This window comes from Vipera ursinii (assembly GCF_947247035.1).
Source record: "Vipera ursinii genome assembly, chromosome: 3".
NCBI classification, from domain to species: Eukaryota; Metazoa; Chordata; class Lepidosauria; order Squamata; family Viperidae; genus Vipera; species Vipera ursinii.
In genome coordinates, this window is record NC_139516.1 from 180,032,792 (window position 1) to 180,055,454 (window position 22,663).

At 35.7% G+C, this 22,663-nt stretch overlaps 2 protein-coding genes across 2 annotated transcripts; one reads left to right on the forward strand and one right to left on the reverse strand.

The window, feature by feature from the left end:
- The first annotated feature begins 3,295 nt into the window (after positions 1-3,295).
- On the forward strand, positions 3,296-12,311 carry LOC310638731 (uncharacterized protein). Its single transcript, XM_083360018.1, has 5 exons — positions 3,296-3,430; positions 5,119-5,266; positions 6,021-6,089; positions 8,788-8,895; positions 9,765-12,311. The coding sequence occupies exons 1-5, from the start codon at positions 3,382-3,384 to the stop codon at positions 9,871-9,873; spliced, it is 483 nt and encodes a 160-aa protein (XP_083216144.1). The 5' UTR covers positions 3,296-3,381; the 3' UTR covers positions 9,874-12,311.
- Positions 12,312-12,548: 237 nt separating this feature from the next.
- On the reverse strand, positions 12,549-21,443 carry RPL7 (ribosomal protein L7; the record flags this gene model as incomplete). Its single annotated transcript, XM_083360017.1, is given in 8 exon segments — positions 12,549-12,603; positions 13,200-13,410; positions 16,014-16,123; positions 17,161-17,298; positions 18,602-18,768; positions 19,979-20,084; positions 21,384-21,412; positions 21,414-21,443. Coding segments are annotated over 7 exon segments (789 nt in total). The 3' UTR covers positions 12,549-12,603; positions 13,200-13,201.
- Positions 21,444-22,663: the final 1,220 nt, after the last annotated feature.

The window sequence follows — 22,663 nt, forward strand, 5'->3', positions numbered from 1 at the left end:
GGAGCGGCAAGGATCGGGTTTCTGCTCGGAGGGAGGGGGAGCGCAGCTCGCACGGTCCGGCTTCGTCCTCTGGCCTGGCCCAAACGCCGACTCTCTCACCCCCTGCGCCGGGTCCAGGGGCCAGGCTGGGCACGCGAGGCATTGTTCCCCTCCCGCAGGGCAGCCGCGGAGCAGACAAAGAAGGGAGGGACGTGCTCCCTCCTTCTGCCCCCTCCGGAAAAGCGGGCGGAGGGCAGGCTTGCTGGCCGGGCTTCCTTGGGATGCTGGCGCCTGAACAAAGGGCAGGAGCCGCCCAAGGTGGGCTGCAGCAACTCGCTTCTCTGCCCCCCCTCCAGGCAAGCGGGGCTTCATCCCCCGCCTCTCCGGACCTGCCCGCGGCGCTCCGACCCTCCCACTTTTAAAAGCCGCTGTTCTTAGGAGAAAAGCCCCCGTCGCCCCCTCCCCCCTGCGCGCGCCGGCCTGGCCCCGTTTGATGAACGCGGCAGGTCTCCGGACGGGACGGCGCGCACCTCTACAAAGGGGAGACCCGTCGCCACGCAGGTGCCTCCCATTTTGCGCATGCGCAAAATGCTTTTTGCGCATGCGCGTGAGTGGACGCACGCATGTGCACTTTTTGCGGCTCCCACTTTTTTGTTTGTGCAACGGAACCGGTTCTGAGTGGCTCCTTTCCTTTTTTCGGTTGCCGACCCCTGGTATAGATATATAAAAGATTTCAGTAAGTGTGGATTTGTTAAACAATTTAGATTTGTTTTATAAATAGCTAAATGAATGTTTTCATTGCTTTCTCTGGTACTTGCAAATTTATTATTACATACTATATTAATTATAACTAGTTAATGTTCCATATTATTATAATATTTATTTTGGGATGCCAATACTATAGAAAGTGTTTTTTTACTAAGAAAAATCATAGCTGTCATTTGATAAAATATCTCTTTTCCCCTTTGCTTAATTATATATCTAATCAGATTTTGATTTGGATTATTTGCTCCTACAAAAGGAGGGAAAAATTATAACATATACAAGTACTTTTTTCATTATTCTATAAAATATTTACTTTTTCCCCAATACAAATTTTTTTGAAAGTAATGTTTTTTTTTTATATTTTTCAAATGAAAGCAAAATATTTCATTGCAGATTTACAGGTAGATAATGGCAAGCTCCCAAAGATCTCTTGTGTTCCAAAATGGTAAGTATTTTAAACCAGGGTCAATTAAATTGTTTTTTAAATTTTTTAAAAATGGTTTATTGTTTCTTTATGGAAAACAGCATACTATTAGTCTACTCCAATCTAGCATTTCCAGATAAATATATTTCTACCTCTTAACTGAGGCAGACAATTCAATTTTTTAAAATAAGTGAGTGGGATAGAGAGATGGACTCAAAGATAAGTGGTATGAAAGCATGAGATTCTCCTAAATTACTATTTGCTACATCTGATCAAGAAATACACTGCAAACTAGTACTTGGTAGAAACATCTGTGAAGGTATTGGAAATGATACTCAAATGCCATGATGGGTCTATACCTACAAAGATCATATTCCATATGACATTCCATGGAAGCAAAAGTTGGATTGTGAAAAAGCAGAACACTTGAATACTTTGGACACTTTTTGAAACTTTGCTGTTAAAGAAGACTCCTGAGAATACCATGGGCAGCCAAGAAAACAAATCAATGGATCATTGAACAAATCCACCCAGAATTCCCAGTCAGATTATCCCACTGTGGACACAGTACACACAGACTAACTCTCTAGAGAAGCTCTAATGCTGAGAAAGGTGAAAGAAAGAAGAGTAAAGAATAACCAGCAGCAGGATAAACTTAGTTACAGGAGCAGTGAGTACATTGTTGGAAGATCTGAAAGGGTGTCATGGAGGAAATCTGTCTTGTTAACAACAGCTTGCTGGCACATATAGTAATCAGTCAATCAATCAATCAATGTCTGAACCAAAATAATACTAGGTAGAAGTTATTAGTAAAGTATCTTTCTATTGAATGTGGTCATGAGGTTAATATTGTAGTATATTTTTCTTTGATGACGATTTTGAGAAAGATGTTCTTTATCCTTTTTTTCTGGCACTTTGGAATTTATTTATTTTATTATTATTATTTTTTATTCCTATTTATATCCCACCCTTCTCCGAAGACTCAGGGTGGCTTACAATCTAAGCACAAATCAATGTGCTTAGCAATAGCCTTCATTCTATGTATATGCCTGCTTATTAGGGCTTTCGCCCCCCCCCCACCAAGCGGCATTATTACAAAGTCAGCTTATTGCCCCCAACAATCTGGGTCCTCATTTTACCTACCTCGGAAGGATGGAAGGCTGAGTCAACCTTGAGCCTGGTGGGATGCGAACCTGCACTAATTGCAGGCAGCTGGTGTTACTTAAGGAGGCATTAGCCCACTGCTCCACCAAGGCTTTTATAATTATTCTTAATAAAACATGCTGATATTTTGGTAGATAAATACATTTGGGATACATCATTTGCTATTTTAGGGTAGAGGGAAATTGAACAAACAAATTCGTATTTGTAAATGTTAAAGCTGAAACATGTATAAAAGAATCAATAGCTAAGACAGTGATAGCAATGGTAATATAAGATCTGTTTCTTTAATACAACAATCCTTTGCTTTTGGAAGATTATTTCTGGTCCAAGACCCATGATTTTTAAAGTGAGTAATTAAGCTTCCTTAATGAATTAATTAAAAATGCAGTGCCCAAATTTCTGAAACTCGGCTTGCATACTCTTACTAAATGCCTGAAAGTTTCTTTGTATGGACTACATACAAGGTTACACACAAAGTGCAAGAACACTTACCCTTGAAGATTTTCCACACTACTTTAAGGTACCATGGCTGATGTTTAGGAGTTGCACATAAAACTATTGATATAGAAACAGATTCCTAAAAGTATATTGTTTAAAACCACCCATGATAGTGTGTAGAACCTGTCAGTTAGCTAAACCAATATTGCTTAGGGATGATCAGTTAGGGATGTTTTTTATAACTTGGTCCCTTCAGATCTATTGGCAAGCATTTCATCCTTTATTGGCCCTGTTTTCTTGGAGTTCCAGAAGTTATATTCCCACTCAAAGGACCTTGGTTACCGAAAGCTGAAGGAAGGTTTGTTTGAAATGAAAGGTAGCATTGTAACCAGATTCTTTAGTGATGTTTATCTGAAATATATTTGTGCTTTATAACATTTGAAAAACATTATTTGTTGTTTTTACATATTCCTGTGATGTTCCATTTTGCTGTCTGAAATAGGAAAGATATCACTTTCCAGCCAATTCCAAAAGAAAGAAAATTGCCATTCCTGACACCTGACCATAAATTCCTGGATCATAAAGGAAAATTATTTAAAAGTCAACCGTTTATGGATAGTTGGAAAAATGCATGTTTAAACACAAAGAAAATTAAACAAGGTAAAACATAACAATTTTGCAGAAAATTTGTTAAAATACTTATTAAATACATTTGTGTATTTTTATACAGGTGTTGTCGTGATGTTACATATTTTAAAAATATTTCGAAGACTCTTTCTTCCACAGATCTACATTTGAGCATTTGTCAATTGTTTGGGAAGCAGGACTGAAGACAATATATAAATCTTTTGTATAAATAAGTCGGTTACATTAACAGTTTAAATAATAACTATAGTAATATTAGCAACATATGGTTCAGATTGGCATATCCAAAATTGTCTATATTTTTTCCTGGAGGGTTTTTTTCCTTATGTTTGAAGATATTGTCATTCACAGCTTTCTGAGATGGAGACATCTAGGTTCATCTACTTAGGATGCAGTTCTATACACACAGTGCTCTAGTTACAAACAGGTTACGTTCTGAAAGGCTGTTCATAATTCTGTTTTGTTTGCAAATCCAAAAAGCATAAAAAGCATAATGAGTAAAAGTTTTTTAATAATTTTATTTAATATATAAAATATAAAATACAAAGGAAAATAGAAATAAGAGATTAAGAGGGAAAAGAAAAGGGAAAGAGAAGATGTGAGGTACAAGGGAAAAGAAAAAAAAGTATTGGCTTCCGACTCTTTTTAGCAAAGTACAAAAATAAAAGCACTCTGTAGCCTCCACTTTTTGTTTTTACACATTATTATATGATTAGCTATTTCTATAACAGCAAATCTATGTAAATCGACAAAACCAAAGTCAAAATTGCATGTATTTTTGTCACTTTTTTTCTTCTTCTTTATGTTGAGAGTTTTATATCTACATCATAATAATGAAAGTTAATATCAGGTTCTTCCAAAACTGCAATGGGTTGGTCTGCATTTTTTGCCTTTTCAACTACGTGTGAAGTTTCCACTGTTTGTGAAGTTGCCTTGGTATTATGGCAGCATTCTCCACATGTTTGCATCTCAGTAATTTGAGAGGATTTTTTTTAATCACCCTTAGATCACAGCTGTTCAATGAATTGGCGAATTTTATTTAAAGACCTTTCAAGTATATCTCTAATACTTTGTTCCACCATCTTGGATGTGAGTATGTGAGTAGAGTGGGAAAGGGTTAGTTTCTGGCACTGCTAACTCTTTCCCATCTTCTCTCGACTACTGAGACCTTTTAAGTGCAGATTGATTTGCACTAGGAAAAAGGTTCACAACCTGAAAATTTGTAAGTAATATCTATACACACATACCTGGGAGTAAGTCTTATTGAACTCTGTGGAGTTTAAATTTCTGTTGCAGCTGTCTTATCTGCATGTTTCAAGCAGATGATGGGAACTGGCAGTGCAGTTCATAAGGAACATGTTATTCTGTCTCTGTTTCTAATGTGGAATTGACATGATGAAGACAGCTTTTAGTTTTTGTTTCTTCTCTTCTATTTTGGTTTAAGCACTTAGATACCTAAATATGATTTCATAGAAGGTGCTCCCATTGTTAGGATTGTTTCTGTTGTAGTTTTGGGATTTTTTTTTCCTAGACAGCCAAATTGAAAGTATCTCTAGGTAAACATGTCCTTATTTATCCTGGACATATTTCTCCCATTGATTTCAGTGTGCTTGATTTCTATGCATTTATAATTGAGGCTAGATTATTTGAAGTTCTTGATGTGATATTTCATGTTTCCTATTTTGAATTATTTCCCTAAGCAGAGTGTGTTTCTGCATATGGCTTGAGTGATTCCAATGAAAATACTGCAGTGGCGTGTCTTTCTCAGAGTATGGAGAAATATCCTACAATACCAAACCCCCTTCCTGTTATACAAAAGACACAAATTTGCGCTAAACAGTTTCCAAACAGGTATATTATTTTACTTTGGGTTTTAATATGAGGAATATGCAAATGTTATTTCTCATATTGCACTGCAAAGAATAATTTACAGAATCATAAATGCCATTTCATTTCCAAATTATCCGTTTGGATAGTTTGACACCACCAAAATACTTTACAAAGAATGGGTATGAACAGCTCCTATGAAGCATGGATAAATAACGATCCCATTATCGTATTATTTGTATTTCTGATGTTAATTGTGACAGTCCTTAGTAATTAGAGTGGAATAAGGGTTAGCACCTGGAGTCACTATAATTGTTGTCAAGATGCTATTCCTGAGTAAAATACTTTAAATACTCAGATTGTTACCCATATTCCAGGAGTTGGTCCTAATGCTTGATTTTTTAAATGAAAAAAGTAAAAATGTGATAAAATACAAATAATGCATAGGCCATAAAGGGCCTCAGTTTAAGGCTTTTACTCTTACCAAGTTTCCAGTAAATTATACCCAAAGCAGTTCATGTTAAGCTATTAAAATAACATCTGAACAGTCTGTGATAAAACATTCAATAAACTAAAGTAGGATAGCAGTTCTAAAACTACCTGGCTAAGGCAACAATAAAGCTAATTTGCAATATTCATTATTGTCTAGTCAGTAAAAGTTTACTCTGTTGGATAAATCAAAGGGAAAGAAGGAAGTGGGACACTGATGTCATCATTGTCAATTTCTTAAGTGTTTCAGCTGCTATAATACTCTTTATTGTTATTTTCATCATTTTAGCTCTGATAGTAATGAAGATTCCAGATTGCCACCTTTATATTTGCTTTTTGAAGGCTACTACAAAAGCAGGTAAGGCTTCATTTCTTATTGAAAGGAATTAGTTTTACTGTAATATTATGTTCTTTATCTGAGCAAATTGTAGGCCACATATATTACCGACATACCTATTTTATAGCCCCAGAATATCACTGGTATGGGTGAGGATAATTCTTTGTCCCTTTTAGGAGGAGGCAGTTGCTTTTGGAGCAACTGGATGAATTCAGAGAACTGAAAAGATCTGTTCTGATCCTTAACATTTTCACTCCTTTGTTCCTCAAATGGGTCAGTTGCAAGCCTGCAAAGCTTAAGATCAAGAGGTGTAGTGGTTAAGCACCAAGCTAAACAACAGTTTGGCCAAAAGGCCAGCTGGGGACCTTGGGCCAGTCATTCTCTCTCAGTCCTAAGAGGCAGGCAATGGGAAACTACTTCTGAAACACCTTGCCAAGAAAATTTCAGGGACTTTGTCAGGACTCGGAGCTGACATAAAGGCATAGAAAAATCAATTGAAGTAGACAGTCTGTTTCTGGTATATATTGTTCTAAAAGCCAATATAAGGGGTAGTTTGTACACTTGGAATCAGATCATTTAAAAAATTAAAAACATAATCATTCTTCTTTTCCATGGGCCCCAATGGAGTTGGTTTATTATTTTTTTAAAAAACCTATCATTTTAAATATATAAAAGGTATTTTATAGGTCATTGTACAGAACAGGAAATATGTAAGAACTGTTACCTAGACAAAGAAGCTGAATAACAGAACAAAATAACAGTTGGATGGGACCTTAGAGGTCTTCTAGTCCAACCCCTGCTCAAAGCAGGAAACCTTATGCCATTTCAGACAAATTGTTCTCTAATCCCTTCTTAAAAAACCTCCAATGTTGGAGTATCCACAACTTCTGAAGACTGAAAAGTTCTTAAGTCCTGCAAGATAATATTCATAAGCAGCTCAGGCAAGCATCTCCCTGGATCTTTGAGGTATAAAGAGGAGAGGTAAAGCATAATCTGACTTGCAAGATTCTCTTATTTTAACCAATCTAAATAAAGTATAGTACTGCTCTTCCTATAGAATTCATTTTCTGGTCTGATCTAATTAAATAGTTATGAGCCTTCTACTTTAAAAGTGGCTCATATTATTTTATGTTATGGTAAATTGAAATGTATTATTTTAGTTTTCTTTCATGTATTGCAGTTAGTGATAAGCACATAATAAATAAAACTTATTACTACTACTGTAACCATTGAAGTCAGCATTTTTTAAACTATGGTCCAAAGACTCTGGAGGGTCCACAAAACTACTTGCCAGATATTGAAGATATTTGCAAAAAATTAAACGTTATTCTCATTTTTAGTTAAAAATAGTGTTTTTAATAAAAACGTGTTAAATGTTCTACAAATGCATGGTTTTTTTAAATAAAACCATTGCAGCCAAACTTCTAGATATGAAAATATTTTGTTGAGAAAATATAGAAAACAAGTGGAAGACAAGTACATAAATAGGATTTCAAAACATGTCAATAGTCAGTTTAATTGAGCTATATTGCTACTTTTTCCTAAGCTCTTGGATTTCAGCACATGTTCAAGGTTCATTTAGTGTTGGAGAGAAAAAACTGTTGCTATCAAATTAAATAAAATGTATTTCAGATGTCATGGTCTGGCCAGTGGTGTGCTGGTAATGAACCAGCTTTCAAATAAATAAATGAATAGAAATCCAATGCCTCTGGGTTTCACCAACATTGCTGGCTCCACCGCTGCTACTATTCCTTGCCACTGGCCACAAAACAACTTACCTATTTAGCAATTCTGTCTATTGGTTCAAAAGTTCCAGAAAATTTAATGATCAGCAGTTGAACCCACCTTTCTAATAACTGTGGTTGGAAGATAAAAGTGCATCTTGGTATTCATCAGTTGTGTAATTGTACATTAAAGATTACACGAGAGTGGTACTTTGAAATAGCTCATTATGACTTATCCAATAGATGGCAGCACCTAACCGTGGCTAATGTAATTAAATTAGAGGTAATTAACTAATCAAGATCAAATTTGATTAGTATTTGGATGGAAAACCACCAGGAAATTCCAGAGCTGTAGATTAGACTGGAAAATGAAAACAAAAACAGAAGAAAGCAATGGCAAACTGGACTATTTGCCAAGAAAACTATATGGACTTACCTATATACAGTAGTTATCAGAAATCTAGGTTACCTTATGGAAATCATCTCCAAAGACAAAATCTTATCTATTCAAGCTTCCCAGCATAGAGTTCCTTTACCAAATATTTTAGTTGGTATTTATTGTGCAATACCAAATATTAGGGAGATGGTCACAATTGAATTCAGTATAGCTTAAAGTGTCAGATATGGTAAAGAATAAATTTTATGTAATTGAATATGCTCATAATACAGTTTTCTCAAATACTTGGCTTGGTGCTTCTAGATATATTTCATTTCAATTTTCCTTAATCTTAGCCAGCATTGCCAGTTGCTTATGCACTCTGGGGGGCCTTAGTTCAAATATTTAGATTAGTGTTTTCTCAACCTTAACAAGCATAAGCTACTGGCTGGGGAATTCTAGGAGTTCAAGTTCACACATCTTAAAGTTGCAAAGGTTGAGAACCACCGACTAGAAGATACAGGGCCATAGGCACTTTCCACATAACAAATTGTGAAAAATAAGTGATTTTAACAGATTTAATACACTCACGCCTGTGATCTATTATCATTCTTTGTAGGGGAGACATTGCCATGGAAAGCCCAAACAAAAAAGAGGTGCCTCGGATATCAGCACCTCTGAAGAACTCTGAACCACATGGTCAAGCTAGAGAGTTGGGTGTTGTGAGGTAAGGTGATTTGGAAAGGCAAATATAGCTAACTCTCTAGCAGGGGTGTTGAACTGCCGGCCGGCGGGCCGGTTTCATCATACCGAAGCCGTGCCCACCCCATTGCCGACAATGCAAAAAGAGTCACAATACGTCACGACACATCACATAATGTGGCGGGTTTGACACATGTGCTCTAGTGTAATGCTGTAAGTTATTTTTTTTTTACTGGGCTATTACTTAAATGCTCTCTTTTAATGTGGTTGAGATATAGTATAGTACCATAGCTGCTTGGTTTCAACAATTCAGTTTTCACGTTTCCCTTGTTATAAATTTAGGAGTTATTCTAATGATATAAATAAAAGCTTAAGATTTAAAAAAATCTTAAAACTCCTTTACATACTTGACTGATTATGTCTGATAATCTTTTGGAATACACTGCACTGCATCTGAATAAAATCATAAACATTCTTCATACAAACAAAGAACTGATTAAATGTTACACTCTGATCTGGGAGTAAATCCCACTGACCAGGAAGCACTGAATGACTGGGATAGTGAGTCTTTTTCCTAAATTTAAATTTTGAGCTCCTGAAATAAAAGCAAGAATGGCAATGTAATCAATAAATGTTAAAGAAAATATTCTATCTAATGAAGTAAAAATACTAGTCAGCAATATTAAACCTTCAAAATGGTTTGTAGTATGTCAGCATTTGACTTTAAGAATACAGTACTGTTTAAAATGTGGATGGTGATGGGTACTGAATCATGAGAAATATTTCTGTATACGACTAAATCAATATTTTAATTTCCTTGCACACCTCTGACTTCATACAGATAATTACTGGTAATTAAAATATGCTATTCAATACGTTCTTGCACATTTATAGGTTGAAAAAACACAATCGGTGTTCCAGACTGGCTTCATTTCCAGGAAGGCCCAAGTACAGGACTGGTAAAAGAGGCATTTCTTACTTCTGCCTTTATTTTAAAAAATAAAGCAAATTAGTATTCACTATATTTAATTGTATCACTGGTTCTTTTATATATACCCAAATCAGTGGGCTGCAAAATCCAAGAGGGCCAACAGAACCACACAGATCCCTTGGCAACACACAAAGGCTAGTACTCACTGCTCACTATTCCGTTTCCTACTTATACACTTCTACAAGGCTTGAAAGGGACAATAGCAGCACAGGTGTTAGCCATTCTGCAGGCAACCTGTCCTCTCACACATTGTGAAGTCTTCTTACTCTTTTTACATTCACTATTAAATATTACTCTCTAAAATATGGGCCAGGAATGGAATCCAGAATCGTTTCCCCTATACTGTAAAGTGTAGATCCTTTGGGACAAAACATTCTGATGATCAAAGTAGGCTCATAGACATAGCTGTGCAGGGGTTAAGCACTGGTAAACCATTTCTCTATTGTGGCCAAAAGAATTGGAACATATAACTGGAATCTTCAGTTGACTATGACCCAAAGATTGTATTTCCACATGGTTTTTAGCCATGTATCATTAAATAAAAACAGTACGCAATCAAGTAAAATCTTTTTTCTTCTCTTAGATTACCAATTTGCTGATCCTGTCAATGGAGCCCCATCTCAGTTCCTTCAGAGGCTTGCTGATTTAGCTGCTCTTGAATGCACAACAATTCATGAAGAGAGAACCATAAAAATAAGGAAGACCAAGAAACAAGAGGCATAGACCTCTATCATGCAAGGAGCAGGCTCCTTTGCAATTAGATGTTTGTTTGATTTCCTTTAACATATAGTGTTGATCAGTGAATCAAAGAAAAAAATGCTTAATAAATATTTTATCAATTATATATTGTCATTGTTCAAATCAATGTGGGTTGTTTAAAAACTGCTGTTACTCAAAATGGAGGTAAAAACCCAGCTTTCAACCTCTCATCTTTCAACCTTCTCTAACCTGCTACAAAGCGTTTTAAGATTTCAGACTCCCAGCAAGCATAACCATGACCTAGCCATACTATGCAAACCTAGTCATTGTGATTAGTAAGTTGTTTTTCATCTAAGTATGCAAATAAGTTTGTTTTACTTTGATTCTTGGAGACTGCCTACTGTTTCAGAAATATTTTGCCACTACCTCCTCTTCCTAGGGTTGAGTGATTGGCCAAGGTCAACTAGCCAGCTTTGTGTTTAAAGTGGAACTTAATATTCTGGCTTCTAACTTTATGCCCCAATCACTACAGCAAACTGATTTTCTCTATTAAATTATGACATTTTGGATAGCAAGATGGGCAGCACAGAAATATAATAAAACTATCTACATAGAACTTGCCTGCAATAATGCAAAGATCATAAACCTAATAATAAACCAGAATATGCTGAATACAAGAGGAATAGGAAATACTGATTGTCCATTTCCTGCAATTATTAGCTGCTTCAGATCTTTCAATCCTGGACGTATTTCTAAAGTTGTAGGCATTTTCTCCTTTCCCCACTATTCCATTGCTAATGGCTGCATTCATGCACACCATGGTTAAGCTTGCTAAGGCAGCCTCGGGATAGATATCATAATCTGCAATGTGGTTTAATTCTATTTTACCATGTTGTCTGAAATCAGCCATTTGTTTAATATGAATAGACCCATTGTGCTTACTTCATTAAGAATGCTAGGGTTTAAACTGACTAGTTAGCAACTCAAAAGTAACTATAGATTAGTACATTTATGAAAGCATAGCACCCAGGAATGGGCAATTGATTTTCCCAAAGGGCCCCATGAGAAATCATTGTGGACTACCAAACCAACAGGCTGAATTTAATTGTGCACAATTGTGGCATTACAATTATTTACTTATTTACATTTTATTTCTAATGTCTAATTTACCTCATGGGAGCCAGACAGGGACAGCCAAGGGGCTGGTATGCAGTCAATTTCATTCTAGTGTTCTGTATTTAAACACTTAATACAAAAGAAGAGACACTTCTTTCCATGCTCCAGTATGGAACTTTTTCCTTCTCTCATGTCCAAGTATTGGGGGGAAAATCCTGGTATTATTCTTAATACTTAATAGCCCAATGATTGACAAGCAGCTTAATCAGAATTTAATTATTATAGTATACCATGTTTTACTTTACTTTGACACAAGCTCCAGTTCTCTTTGTAGGCAACGCCATCTGGACGCCAAAAAGAAAAATAGCTAGATGCCAAACCCTGATTTAATTAGAAAAGAACTTCCTGACTAAAAAGGTGTACAGTGAGAAATTAATATGGTACTACTATAGAGGCTATTCAGCAAAGTCAACCAAATAATATAAAGCATGTATGTTTTCCTTCCAGTAACTAAATTACAGTTCCACTAGCTTATCCCACTGGTTTATTGAAAGAAACAGGACTAGGTATATGTGTTGGAAATGCACAGGCCATGAACGAGATCAATGACCATGTTATTTAACATAATGGCACACTACTTAGCTAAAACTCTTACTTTGGCAAAACAGATGTCAACTGTTAGATAATATAAGTTGTCACCTGTCTTTATGCACTGTACAGATACACCTTGTATCTGTACATTGAAGTTGTCTTATGACTCTTAGGTTATTTTATTAACTTTCACTTCATTATTGTACTATCTAATCATATTTAGTGGAATCAGAATATTCAGAAGCATTTCATATATCAGTAAAAGAATTTAACAGTGGAAGCAGTTTTCATAGTTCTCTTTATTAACAATGTGTAGAGCAGTCATCTTCTGAGCCTCTAGAAGAGAAGAGACATTAACACTTAAAAAGCAGAAAACAAATCACAATTCACTGAGAAAAAAATGAATACAGGTAATGTATTAAAATTTCTGCAAATCACCAATGTACTATACTGCATTTACTTCCCTATTTCTGAATCAAGGACCAGAGAGGACCTTTTGAGTGGTACCTTCAGGGTTACATTCTACAAACCAGATGGCAACCAGATGAAGGATTGGCTACAGCCAGCACAAAGGCTAAATTTTATTTAAAATAAAATTAGAATACACTTAAGAGTGTAACTGAAAGTTTAATAATTTTATCTTATGCCTCAATATAAATTTAATAAATTCTTCCCTCCCTTACAGTCCCATTTTTCACAAAGCATATATATACACAACTTGCATATTCTACACACCTATGAGACTGAGATAGCTGTTTGATATTAAACTGTTCTTTAACTTCTTTTAAGCAGAAAGACTATTTAAAACACATTAAGGGAAAACAACCAATTCCTTTTCTGGTATTTAAAATGTACAATTCACAACATAACACTAATAAAAAAATGAAGGAATCAAAATTTGTATGTTGGAAATGTAATTAACTGTATCATACCATTAATTCATCCTCCTAATCATCCTGTTAATCTGATCCTCTCTGTTTCCTGCATCACCACCTTCTACAAAATGAGTTGTTTTCTTCTTCATTCCACCCCTCGGAGAAGATAGCTTGAATGGCCAGAGAAAGTTATTTGCAGCTTTGAAGTTTTTGCCAACAGTATAGATTTCATGGATCAAGTCTTCCATGCAAATAATGCCATATTTTTCTGAAAATTAAAATGAACATCAGAAAATATTCAGCCTGCAAAATGCTCTCACTTGCTCATGAAAGGCATATGTTAAACAAGCTGAGTCTGATTATTTCTACCATGGTCAAAATATTTCAACTTTTCCATTGTGGCAGGTTCAGACATAAAACAGTTAAAAGGAAATCTGTCAATCAAATCTACACTATCAGTAAAAGTGGGGTCCTGAGAACAAATTGAAGAACCAAGCAAAATAGGAACATTCCTGTCTCTGGTGGCCTTTAAAGAAGAAAGAATGTTCTGTTTTGCTTTTGTTGTGCCTTCTCCCTAATGGTAAGAGCAAAATAGTTTTCTTCCAGACAGCAAGAAGCCAAGCAAGCAAATCCCCAAAAGCTGTAACTGGGGAACCACAAAAAATACAGTACAGGTACTCAATTTACGACCACAATTGAGCCCAAAATTTATCTTGCTGAGACAGTTGTTAAGTGAATCACTGCAGCTGTTAAGTTTAATAACACAGTTGTTAAGTGAATCTGGCTTCCCCATTGACTCTGCTTGTCAGAAAGTCGCGAAAGGGGATCACATCACCCCAGGATACTGCAACCGTCCTAAATATGAGTCAGTTACCAAGGTCTGAATTTTGATAATGTGACCATGGGGATGCTGCAACCACTGTAAGTGGAAAACAGTCATAAATCACCTTTTTGAAAGGATTGTGGATTTCCTTCATGGGGTAATCTAAAATGTTGGAAATTTGTTTGCCTTTGGTTTCTTATCTCAACTATTCCTTCCATTCATGGTATGCCTGTATGGATTCGATTGGAACTCAATCTGAGAAATTTCTTCTTCAAATGAACTGTCCCAATTCTTTTTTTCTCCTATTATTTAAGTCTAGTTTTGAGACTTTAATATACAGAGCAAAATGTTTAAATTGGCACACTTTTCTGGAAGGACTTAAAACTGCAATTCTACTTTTGAATCTCCCTGTGAGGTTGCAGCAGAAGTGCTTTAACCAGAAATCTAGAGACCCTGGTGTGGATGACAGGGAGCCCAGTTCACCACAGACCTGCCAGTGCATATGCAACTACACATACCAATATTTCAAGCCCAGCATGAAATATATCTTATTGATATTTCAATCAGACCTATGCTATTTGAAGGATATAGCCTTTGCTTGCTCTTATATAAAAGTCCTGTACTCACTACAACAAAAAACAAGCCAGAGTCCCCAGGTGAACCAACATTCTAAGCACTTGACCCTTCGACAAACCATCTGCTCAGTACTTTTCTGACTATTTATATAACAAGGTCCTTCCATTCAGAGAACTTTAAACTTTAAATGCCCCAAGTATAAACGGTATAAAAAGTATACTGTAAAGCACTTAACTCAAGAGCATTTCAAACGCATATTACATGTTCATCAAAAAGATGTAAGATTCAAATTCAAAACATTTTGCATACAATAATTTATTCTGATTTAACATACATACATACACATATGACATCTGTGATCTTGCAGCTTTTAAATACAAATATACCCAAATTATTTTTTTTATTAAAAAGTTTTAACATACAATTTTTCCCCTTACAAATCCCCCCTCCCCCTCCCTTCTCCCTCCCCTCCTTCCTCTCCCCCCTCCCCCCCAACTTCCCAGAGCTAAATACAAGGTATATATATAAAAAAGCAAACATAAACAACCATATGCTAACAACCCTAAACTCTCAAATCTATCACTCTCTAGCTTATATAGGATAAATCAAACCTTAATAATATTAAATATATATATTAAAAAAACAAAAAAAAAAAGAAAAAACCCCAAGATAGAAAGAGAAAAAAAAGAAAAAAGAGTTATTCAAATACTACATAATACTTCTTAACCCTATACTTATCCTAAATAAACTCCAAATATACCCAAATTATTGTTTGGATTAAAAAGGTATTTATAATTAAATATGTACTATTTTAAATCCTGCTGTATTAGAAAAGGCATATTTTAAACTTCTGGAATTGTTAACCTTTACTGTTATTCTACCTTTAATTTGATAAATTTTAAAGCTCAATGGGACTAATATTTATCAGTAGGTTTTCAAAACATAATTCTTGTAAGCATTTTAAAAATTGTATTACTTAAAGGTTACAAGGTGTTATATGAAACTAGATTTTAACATTGTCAGAAAATATAATTCCTAGTATTGAACTTTTCCAATGAAGTTAGATGTTTATAGGTTGAAACATTTTGACCTGATATAAATGCTTTAAAACAAGATGATCTTGACATTCCAAAATCTTATTCTAGCTATTTTGAACATTATGTTGCTGTGTTCCTTATACTCCTATTTCATGAAACAATAAGTTACCAAGATTTGAAAAGACAGCTCAATATGAGCAACTATAAATTATACTGCAGAAGGATTGGGTGAATTTTTCAAAGAAAAGTAGCCTCTACATATGCACACAAACACCCCAAAATACAACAGAGATTAAACATTCAAACCAGCACACCATGTTGTGTAGAGAAGTTACAATATGTAACTCAAAAGAAAATATACCTCAGGTTTACAGGTGTAGCTAAAATTCAAAACCATCATTATTTAAGCAGCAATGCGAAGTAAAATGTACTTACTCAGGCATTTCTTAATCAGAGCGTTGTCAGTCAAAGCTATACGCTGCTTGTTGATCTTCCCATAACCGCGCTTATAGATCAGCTCGTGCACAGACTTTAAGTTGGGATATCTAGAGGATAAGAAATTGCTTTAGTGTAATTACAGACAGAACTTTATTTTGATCATTGACCAATAAAAATACAACCATTAAAATGAACACAAAATCATATTTTGCATATATTTGGTACTTACTCTTCTTACATACTAAATCCATTTGGGAAACAACATTATTAAAAAGTCTGCAGGTTGAAGCTTTTGAAAATGACATTTCCCCCAGTGCACTGAAATTAAAGGTATTGAGGAAAACCTTACATGAAATATTTGCTCAGAAAATTTAGACTGAAAGATGGAAAGGTCTGGGGGAGGAGGGGGACCCGTAATTGTTTTATATACTAATTATTTTTTTTAAAAAGGTCCTACTGAAAGCATGAAAAACAAGATAGTTTCTAACTTTAAAGTGGCACATATAAACCATTAAGAATATAGGCACATAGCTATTAAAATATATTTAAATACCTGCTTGACAATTATTTTCTAACAAAGTATCTTATTCACAGGCAGATTAAGAGGTTCCAGACTTCTATAGTCTGTGGTTATCACTGTCTATGTGTCAAACTCTTATTTTAAATCATAGCAAGGGCATTATGAACATCCACTTCTGTAGTCATTAAGGAATGAGCAGGTACACAAAAAGAAATTATATTCTATTTATGCTGGACCAAAACCATCATGGCAAGTTTCTGTAGCATTCTGTAGCATAAGAATGAGATACTATTTGTTGGCAATGCCACCAGTTTCTCGATTAAAAAAAGTTTTTTCATCTTATAACACATGTAGCAAGTACGCAATCATGCTTCCTATAACCATATTTAGCAAACACCAGTCTTATACAGGCTGGTATAATAAAACCTGGGCTGTTTGAGGGCTGGGTTGCAAAATGTCTTCTAGATCAAAGACTGTACTTGGTCTCCCAATGGCAAATCAGCAAAGATACTACTGAAAAGTGAATGTGAGTACTAAAAAAAAAAGTAATTTCATTATTTTAATAAACATCTCCTTTAAAAAAAAATCAGACAAACAGCAATCACTAAACTTGATTCAACTTACCCCCAAGCAATGTAAGGTTCAACGATCCTCAGCATGTTAATGGATGCCTTGTTGAGTTTCACGAAAGTCCCATTAAAAATCTGCCGCAGACGAAGGAGCTGCAGTACCTTACGAACCTTGGGACTAACACCATTAATTCTAAACAGCAAAACAGAAACTCTTTTTAGCATATACATTCAAATGTACTTGCCCACTAATAAACTTGCATAGTATAAATTTATATATAATTGTTGCCCTACGTTAGTAACCTGTTCTTTAATTGATGTCTACAAGTCCATCTATTTCTTAGGAACATCAATATGCTTGTTTTTTCAACATTCCAGCCTACCTAAACGTATGACACTTTTTAGTGGTCTCTCATTTACTAGGTCCAATCCTGCTTAGCTTTTATGGTATCAATCAAGGTAGGCAAATGCTGTCATCTAGCTAGGAACTATGCAAAATTCTCTTCTACAAAATTTAAATACCTATACCCTAAAAATGCATTTCTTGATTAATCTAAACTAAGAAGCAATTGGAAATTAATTATGAAGGTATACAGATGATCAAACATAGCATACACTGATTACTTGACTATTGGTTGACAACTACAGGCACTAATTCATAGTTTGTAGAAAAATTAGACTAATCTCAGATCTGTCTTAAGAAATGCAAACATGTAGTGATCTACAGAATTCACTGATCTGTGCATGGAAACTTTCAGAGAATTATGAAACGTTTCATTCGCACTCTGGCCCACACTTCCAAAGGCAGTTTCATGGTCTCCAGAAATAAATCCTAAGAACCAGAAACTGTTTTGAGATATCCTGAAAAAGGGGGCCTATTTCAGGTCTGATTACCCATAGAACACTTCAAACTGCTTCCAGTTTGGAGGATTTAGATCCAGCACCTGCAGAACTACCCTCTCAACAGCTTGGTTCAGAGGACACTTGGCAGGGTCTAGAGGGGGAACAGAAATTTCCAGAATTCTAAAGAAATTTCTATTTCTGCATCAGTGATTTTTCACATCCCTACTGACATATTATTCTATATCCTCTATACTTCTGCATGTAACACTCATTTTGTACCTAACATTTGTTAATTTACAATTTTTCACTAACAATCAGTAATACACCATCACTTTGTATGCAAGAAGTTGAATTTCCATTTTTAGCTTAAGTTAGAACAGGAAAAAAAAATCTTACTTGACACCTTTCAGGCCAGTGTCAAAAATGATCTGACTCAGTGACTTCACAGAATAATCAGTACAATACTGGGATATTTAAAGCAATAAATTCTACTTTAAAACTGTCTTTAAAGCGTGTGTAAATTGAATACTGGGCAAGGTAAATGTGATAAAACAATCACAATCTCCTTAATAGGAAAATTTGATATCTAAATAAAACTGTCCAATTAGTATTGGTTAGAATTAACTGTTTAACAGTGGTTTTGTTTACCTTACCCTCTTATCCTGATTACAAATGCCAATTTGGGTTCAGCAGGTACATAGTAATTGCCAGCTTTGCGAGCCATACGTCCCATGCGAATCTCACGACGGTACATCTGCCTGTATTCTTTATGATAGGTCTGGGCTCTTTTATAAATGAGTTTTCGTTCCGCCTTTCGCAACTGCAATGAGAACATTATATTGAGAAAATTATTTTTTACTCCCCCCAGATCATCAGAGTGGCCAGTTATCCCCCATTTAATCTCACAACTACGTTGTCAGGTAAAATTAGATATCAAACCAAATAAATATGAATTTCAATTTACTCTAGTCATAACACTGCAACTGATTTTTTTTTACTCCACTTCAAAGACAACATAGTCCCAAGACAGAAAATTCATTTAAAAAAATATTTTCCTCATTTCCAATCAACTTGTGCTGACTCTCAATTTTTTAAAGTCATTTCAAAGTGAATGCTTACTTTCTTTTTAATCTTTAGCTTCTTTACCTTTTTCTTGCAGGGAAGGGCAAGTTCCCAAATTTTGGTAGATTCATGCTAAAGCAGGATAACAGAATTGGAAAAATCCTTGGAGCCCAAACCCCTGGTCAAGCATTATATATAAATGTAAATACCATTATATATAAATGTAAAGCAGAGGAGGACAGACAAGGATTTTCAATGAGAGAACAGTGAAAGCAAGAACTATTTTAGCAAAGTACAGTTTAGGAATGGCTGCAAAACCCTGAGAAGTAGAAAGTTTTCTAGCATATATCTTGCCAATCCATGTAAAATTAAAGATATGTTAAGAAAATTATATGCAAGATATATTAAGAAATAATGGATCCAGAATAAGGCATTACTGATTAAGAAAAAAGTTAGAATAGAAGCTAGAATGATTTGGAAGTGAAGTAGTATGTGAATCCCAAATAAATTGGATTTATTTAATTCATTGAATGCAGTCCATTCCAGGGAAAAAAGCAGAACACTCAAGATAAAAGGCAGAATGTTTAGGATAAGCTGCTGTTTTGTTTGAAATGGGAAAAACTTGGGATTCTGTAGATGCCACACTAGAACTGCAAAACACTAAAAGAAAATTCAAAGTAAAGCTAAAAATAAATGCAGTTTTTGCCATTTCATAATTCATTACTCTCTTTTAAGATCAAATTGAAACATACCAAGGCAGCAATTTTAACATTTGACATTAATTAAAAGTCACGTACTAATTTGCAATTTGATACAGATTTACTTGCTAGTAAGCCAAATGAACACAATGTGTCCATATTCTATGTAAATGAGCATAGAATTAGTTATTAAATCATGCTAGATTTAATTTTTTTTACTGTACTCTTATGTAAACTGTCAGAGGAAGTGTCCCATGGGATAGTATTTACCTTCTTTTGGACCAACAGTCTCTTCAGGCGTTTGGCCTTTAAATCAGCAAAAGCCTTCCTTTTCTTTAAAAGGCTTTCTGGCACTGAAGGCAACTTCTTTTTCCCTCTAAATTATAAAGCAGCAAATTAACAAAAATTATATCAAAATATTTCAAACGAAAATGTTTGATAACAAAATGTACCCAATTTAAAAAACCCTAGAACTTCAAGAAATACAAGCACGTTAAATACACAAATACATTTGTTCCTAATTTGGTACATTTTTTGCAGTTTTTATGGAATTTACTCTAATTATCCAAACATACATCATCAACCATTCTTACCGGCGCCCGACCTTCGCTCCTTCCCTCGCAATCTGAAGACACTCTTATTTGAACAAGCCGGCCTGGCCTGATGGGGGATGGGTCGGGTTTTTATGGTCATTTTTAATATCTGTATTTACTGTTTTTAGTCGGGCATATGCTTAATTTTCTTTTAACTTTTGTATTTTTGTATTTTTTATATATCTGCCCTGTTCACCGCCCTGAGTCCTTCGGGAGAAGGGCGGTATATAAATAAAATTATTATTATTATTATTATTATTATTATTATTATTATTATTATTATTATTATTATTATTATTATTATTATTATTATTACATTATCAAAGGAAAAAACCACTTCCTTCAACTCATTCTGTTACTATTGGACGTTTCCCTTACTTGAAACAATTCTAGAATTTATAGCGAAACCAGGGTTACTGATTGACAGTAGTTGGAAGACATTTATTTACAAAAATCATGGAAAAAGCAGGAAGAATTCCAAGGTGGTGGTTGTTGTTTTGCCATTTTCAGCGATGAATGCCACGGAGTTCCGGATCCCTGATTTTAGGCGAAGGACCACATTCTGGCAATTTTATAACAGAAGCGTCTTCCATTCACCCCCACTTGTATGCGTGTACACTACCGAAAGGCAATAACTAGGCCTAGACCAGGGGTCGGCGACCTCGGCTCTTTTATGACTCGTGGACTTCAACTCCCAGAATTCCTGAGCCAGCATAGCTGGCTCAGGAATTCTGAGAGTTGAAGTCCACGAGTCATAAAAGAGCCGAGGTCGCCGACCCCTGGCCTAGACTAAACCATTAATCAAACGAAGTAGCATAGTAGATCTGAGACTGCAAATGCCCTCCTCCCTTAGAGTTCCCTCGCTCTGAAACACCCAACACGCAACGCGACTCATTACAGCAAGGGTTCCAGTTCTCAGCCGGATCTCCCTAATTAACCCTTCCAAACACCGGTTGCAATAGTTTAGGGCAAACCTTCCAAGTTATAAAGCCATGATAAAACTTTTTTTAAAAAGAAAGGCCCGCAAAAGAGGTCTTAATGCGGTGGATGGGAATGGATTGCCTCTCAAAAGGAATACTTACTCCTCGGCCGCCATGGTTTCTACCGGAAAAAGAAAGATGGGGAGCATGCGCAGAGTACATGAACTGTCGCTTGGCGGGCCAATAGAAGGGACCGCTGGATGAGAAGCCCCCCCCCCGTTCCTGTTTAGCTGTCTAAATTAATGCCTGCACCAAGTAGTCCAGCCTGGTGGCCAGATTAGCGCTGAAACGAACGCGGAAGCTGTTATGATTCCTTGAAATGGTGAAAGATTTTTTATGCTTTCGTTTTTTATTGCCAACCAGGGTAGGCGATAAGAACGGGGGGGGTGACATTTAAAGTACATTATTTTATCACTGTATTAAAGTAAGCTAATTTTGGGATTTTGTTGATAATACTACTTGTTTTTAATCTCTTAATATCTCCTTTTCTAGGCAATCGAACAGATGTCGTGTAGAAGCATATAAGTGACGTCTACATGAAATAGAATACAGTATGCCGTCCTTACTGTATATATGACCCAGGTTGGTTAAATGGGAGCTTTCTCCTAAGTGCCTTCTTCACTAGGCTACTATATGGAAATTGGAATACTTAATGGGGACTACATTACATTACACGGATTTATATTCTATTCTATTTACTCCGTGTAAATTTCAATGTGCGTGTAAGAAGGGCAGCACGTGACTGGGTTTGAAAGCTAAGCAGCCTAGTTTGTTTAGCAGCTGAAAATTTTAGTAAAGGTAAACCTCTTTCATTTTACTGCCAAGAAAACTGCAGACTGTCCACCATGTCATCGGGAATCAAGCTCGACTTGAAAGAGGCTTTAGTTTACAGTAGATCCTATTCATTACGATTACAATGGGTAAACTGAATCCGAAGCATAGGAAAGCCTAAAAGATGAAAGAAAAGCCAAATGCTTATGTAAAAACTACATTCCCCAGCATACATTTCAACCCTAGGAGGGCAAAAGGGAAAAACTGGAGTTACAACGTGCTACCGGAGCAAGTCTTTCTACTCAGAGGCATGCAGGCAGGTGCATTCTGATGTTACATCATTGGCCGGCTAGGAATTTTGCTGTCTGTAGGTCACCTCAACTTCAGCTTTCCAAATCTAGCTGAATGACCGGTTTGACGTCACACACACAGAAATCCTTTCTGAATTTGATCCGTATGCTGAATTTCGTGTCCGTGTGCTTTATCTTGGCCGTAAATTCCATTTGAAATCACTGCAGATGACAAGGAAGTTTATGTGGGATAGGATTAAATCAACTTTAAATGTCTTCAACTATTTGGGTCCGCTTTGTGGATCGAATTAATCAGATCTC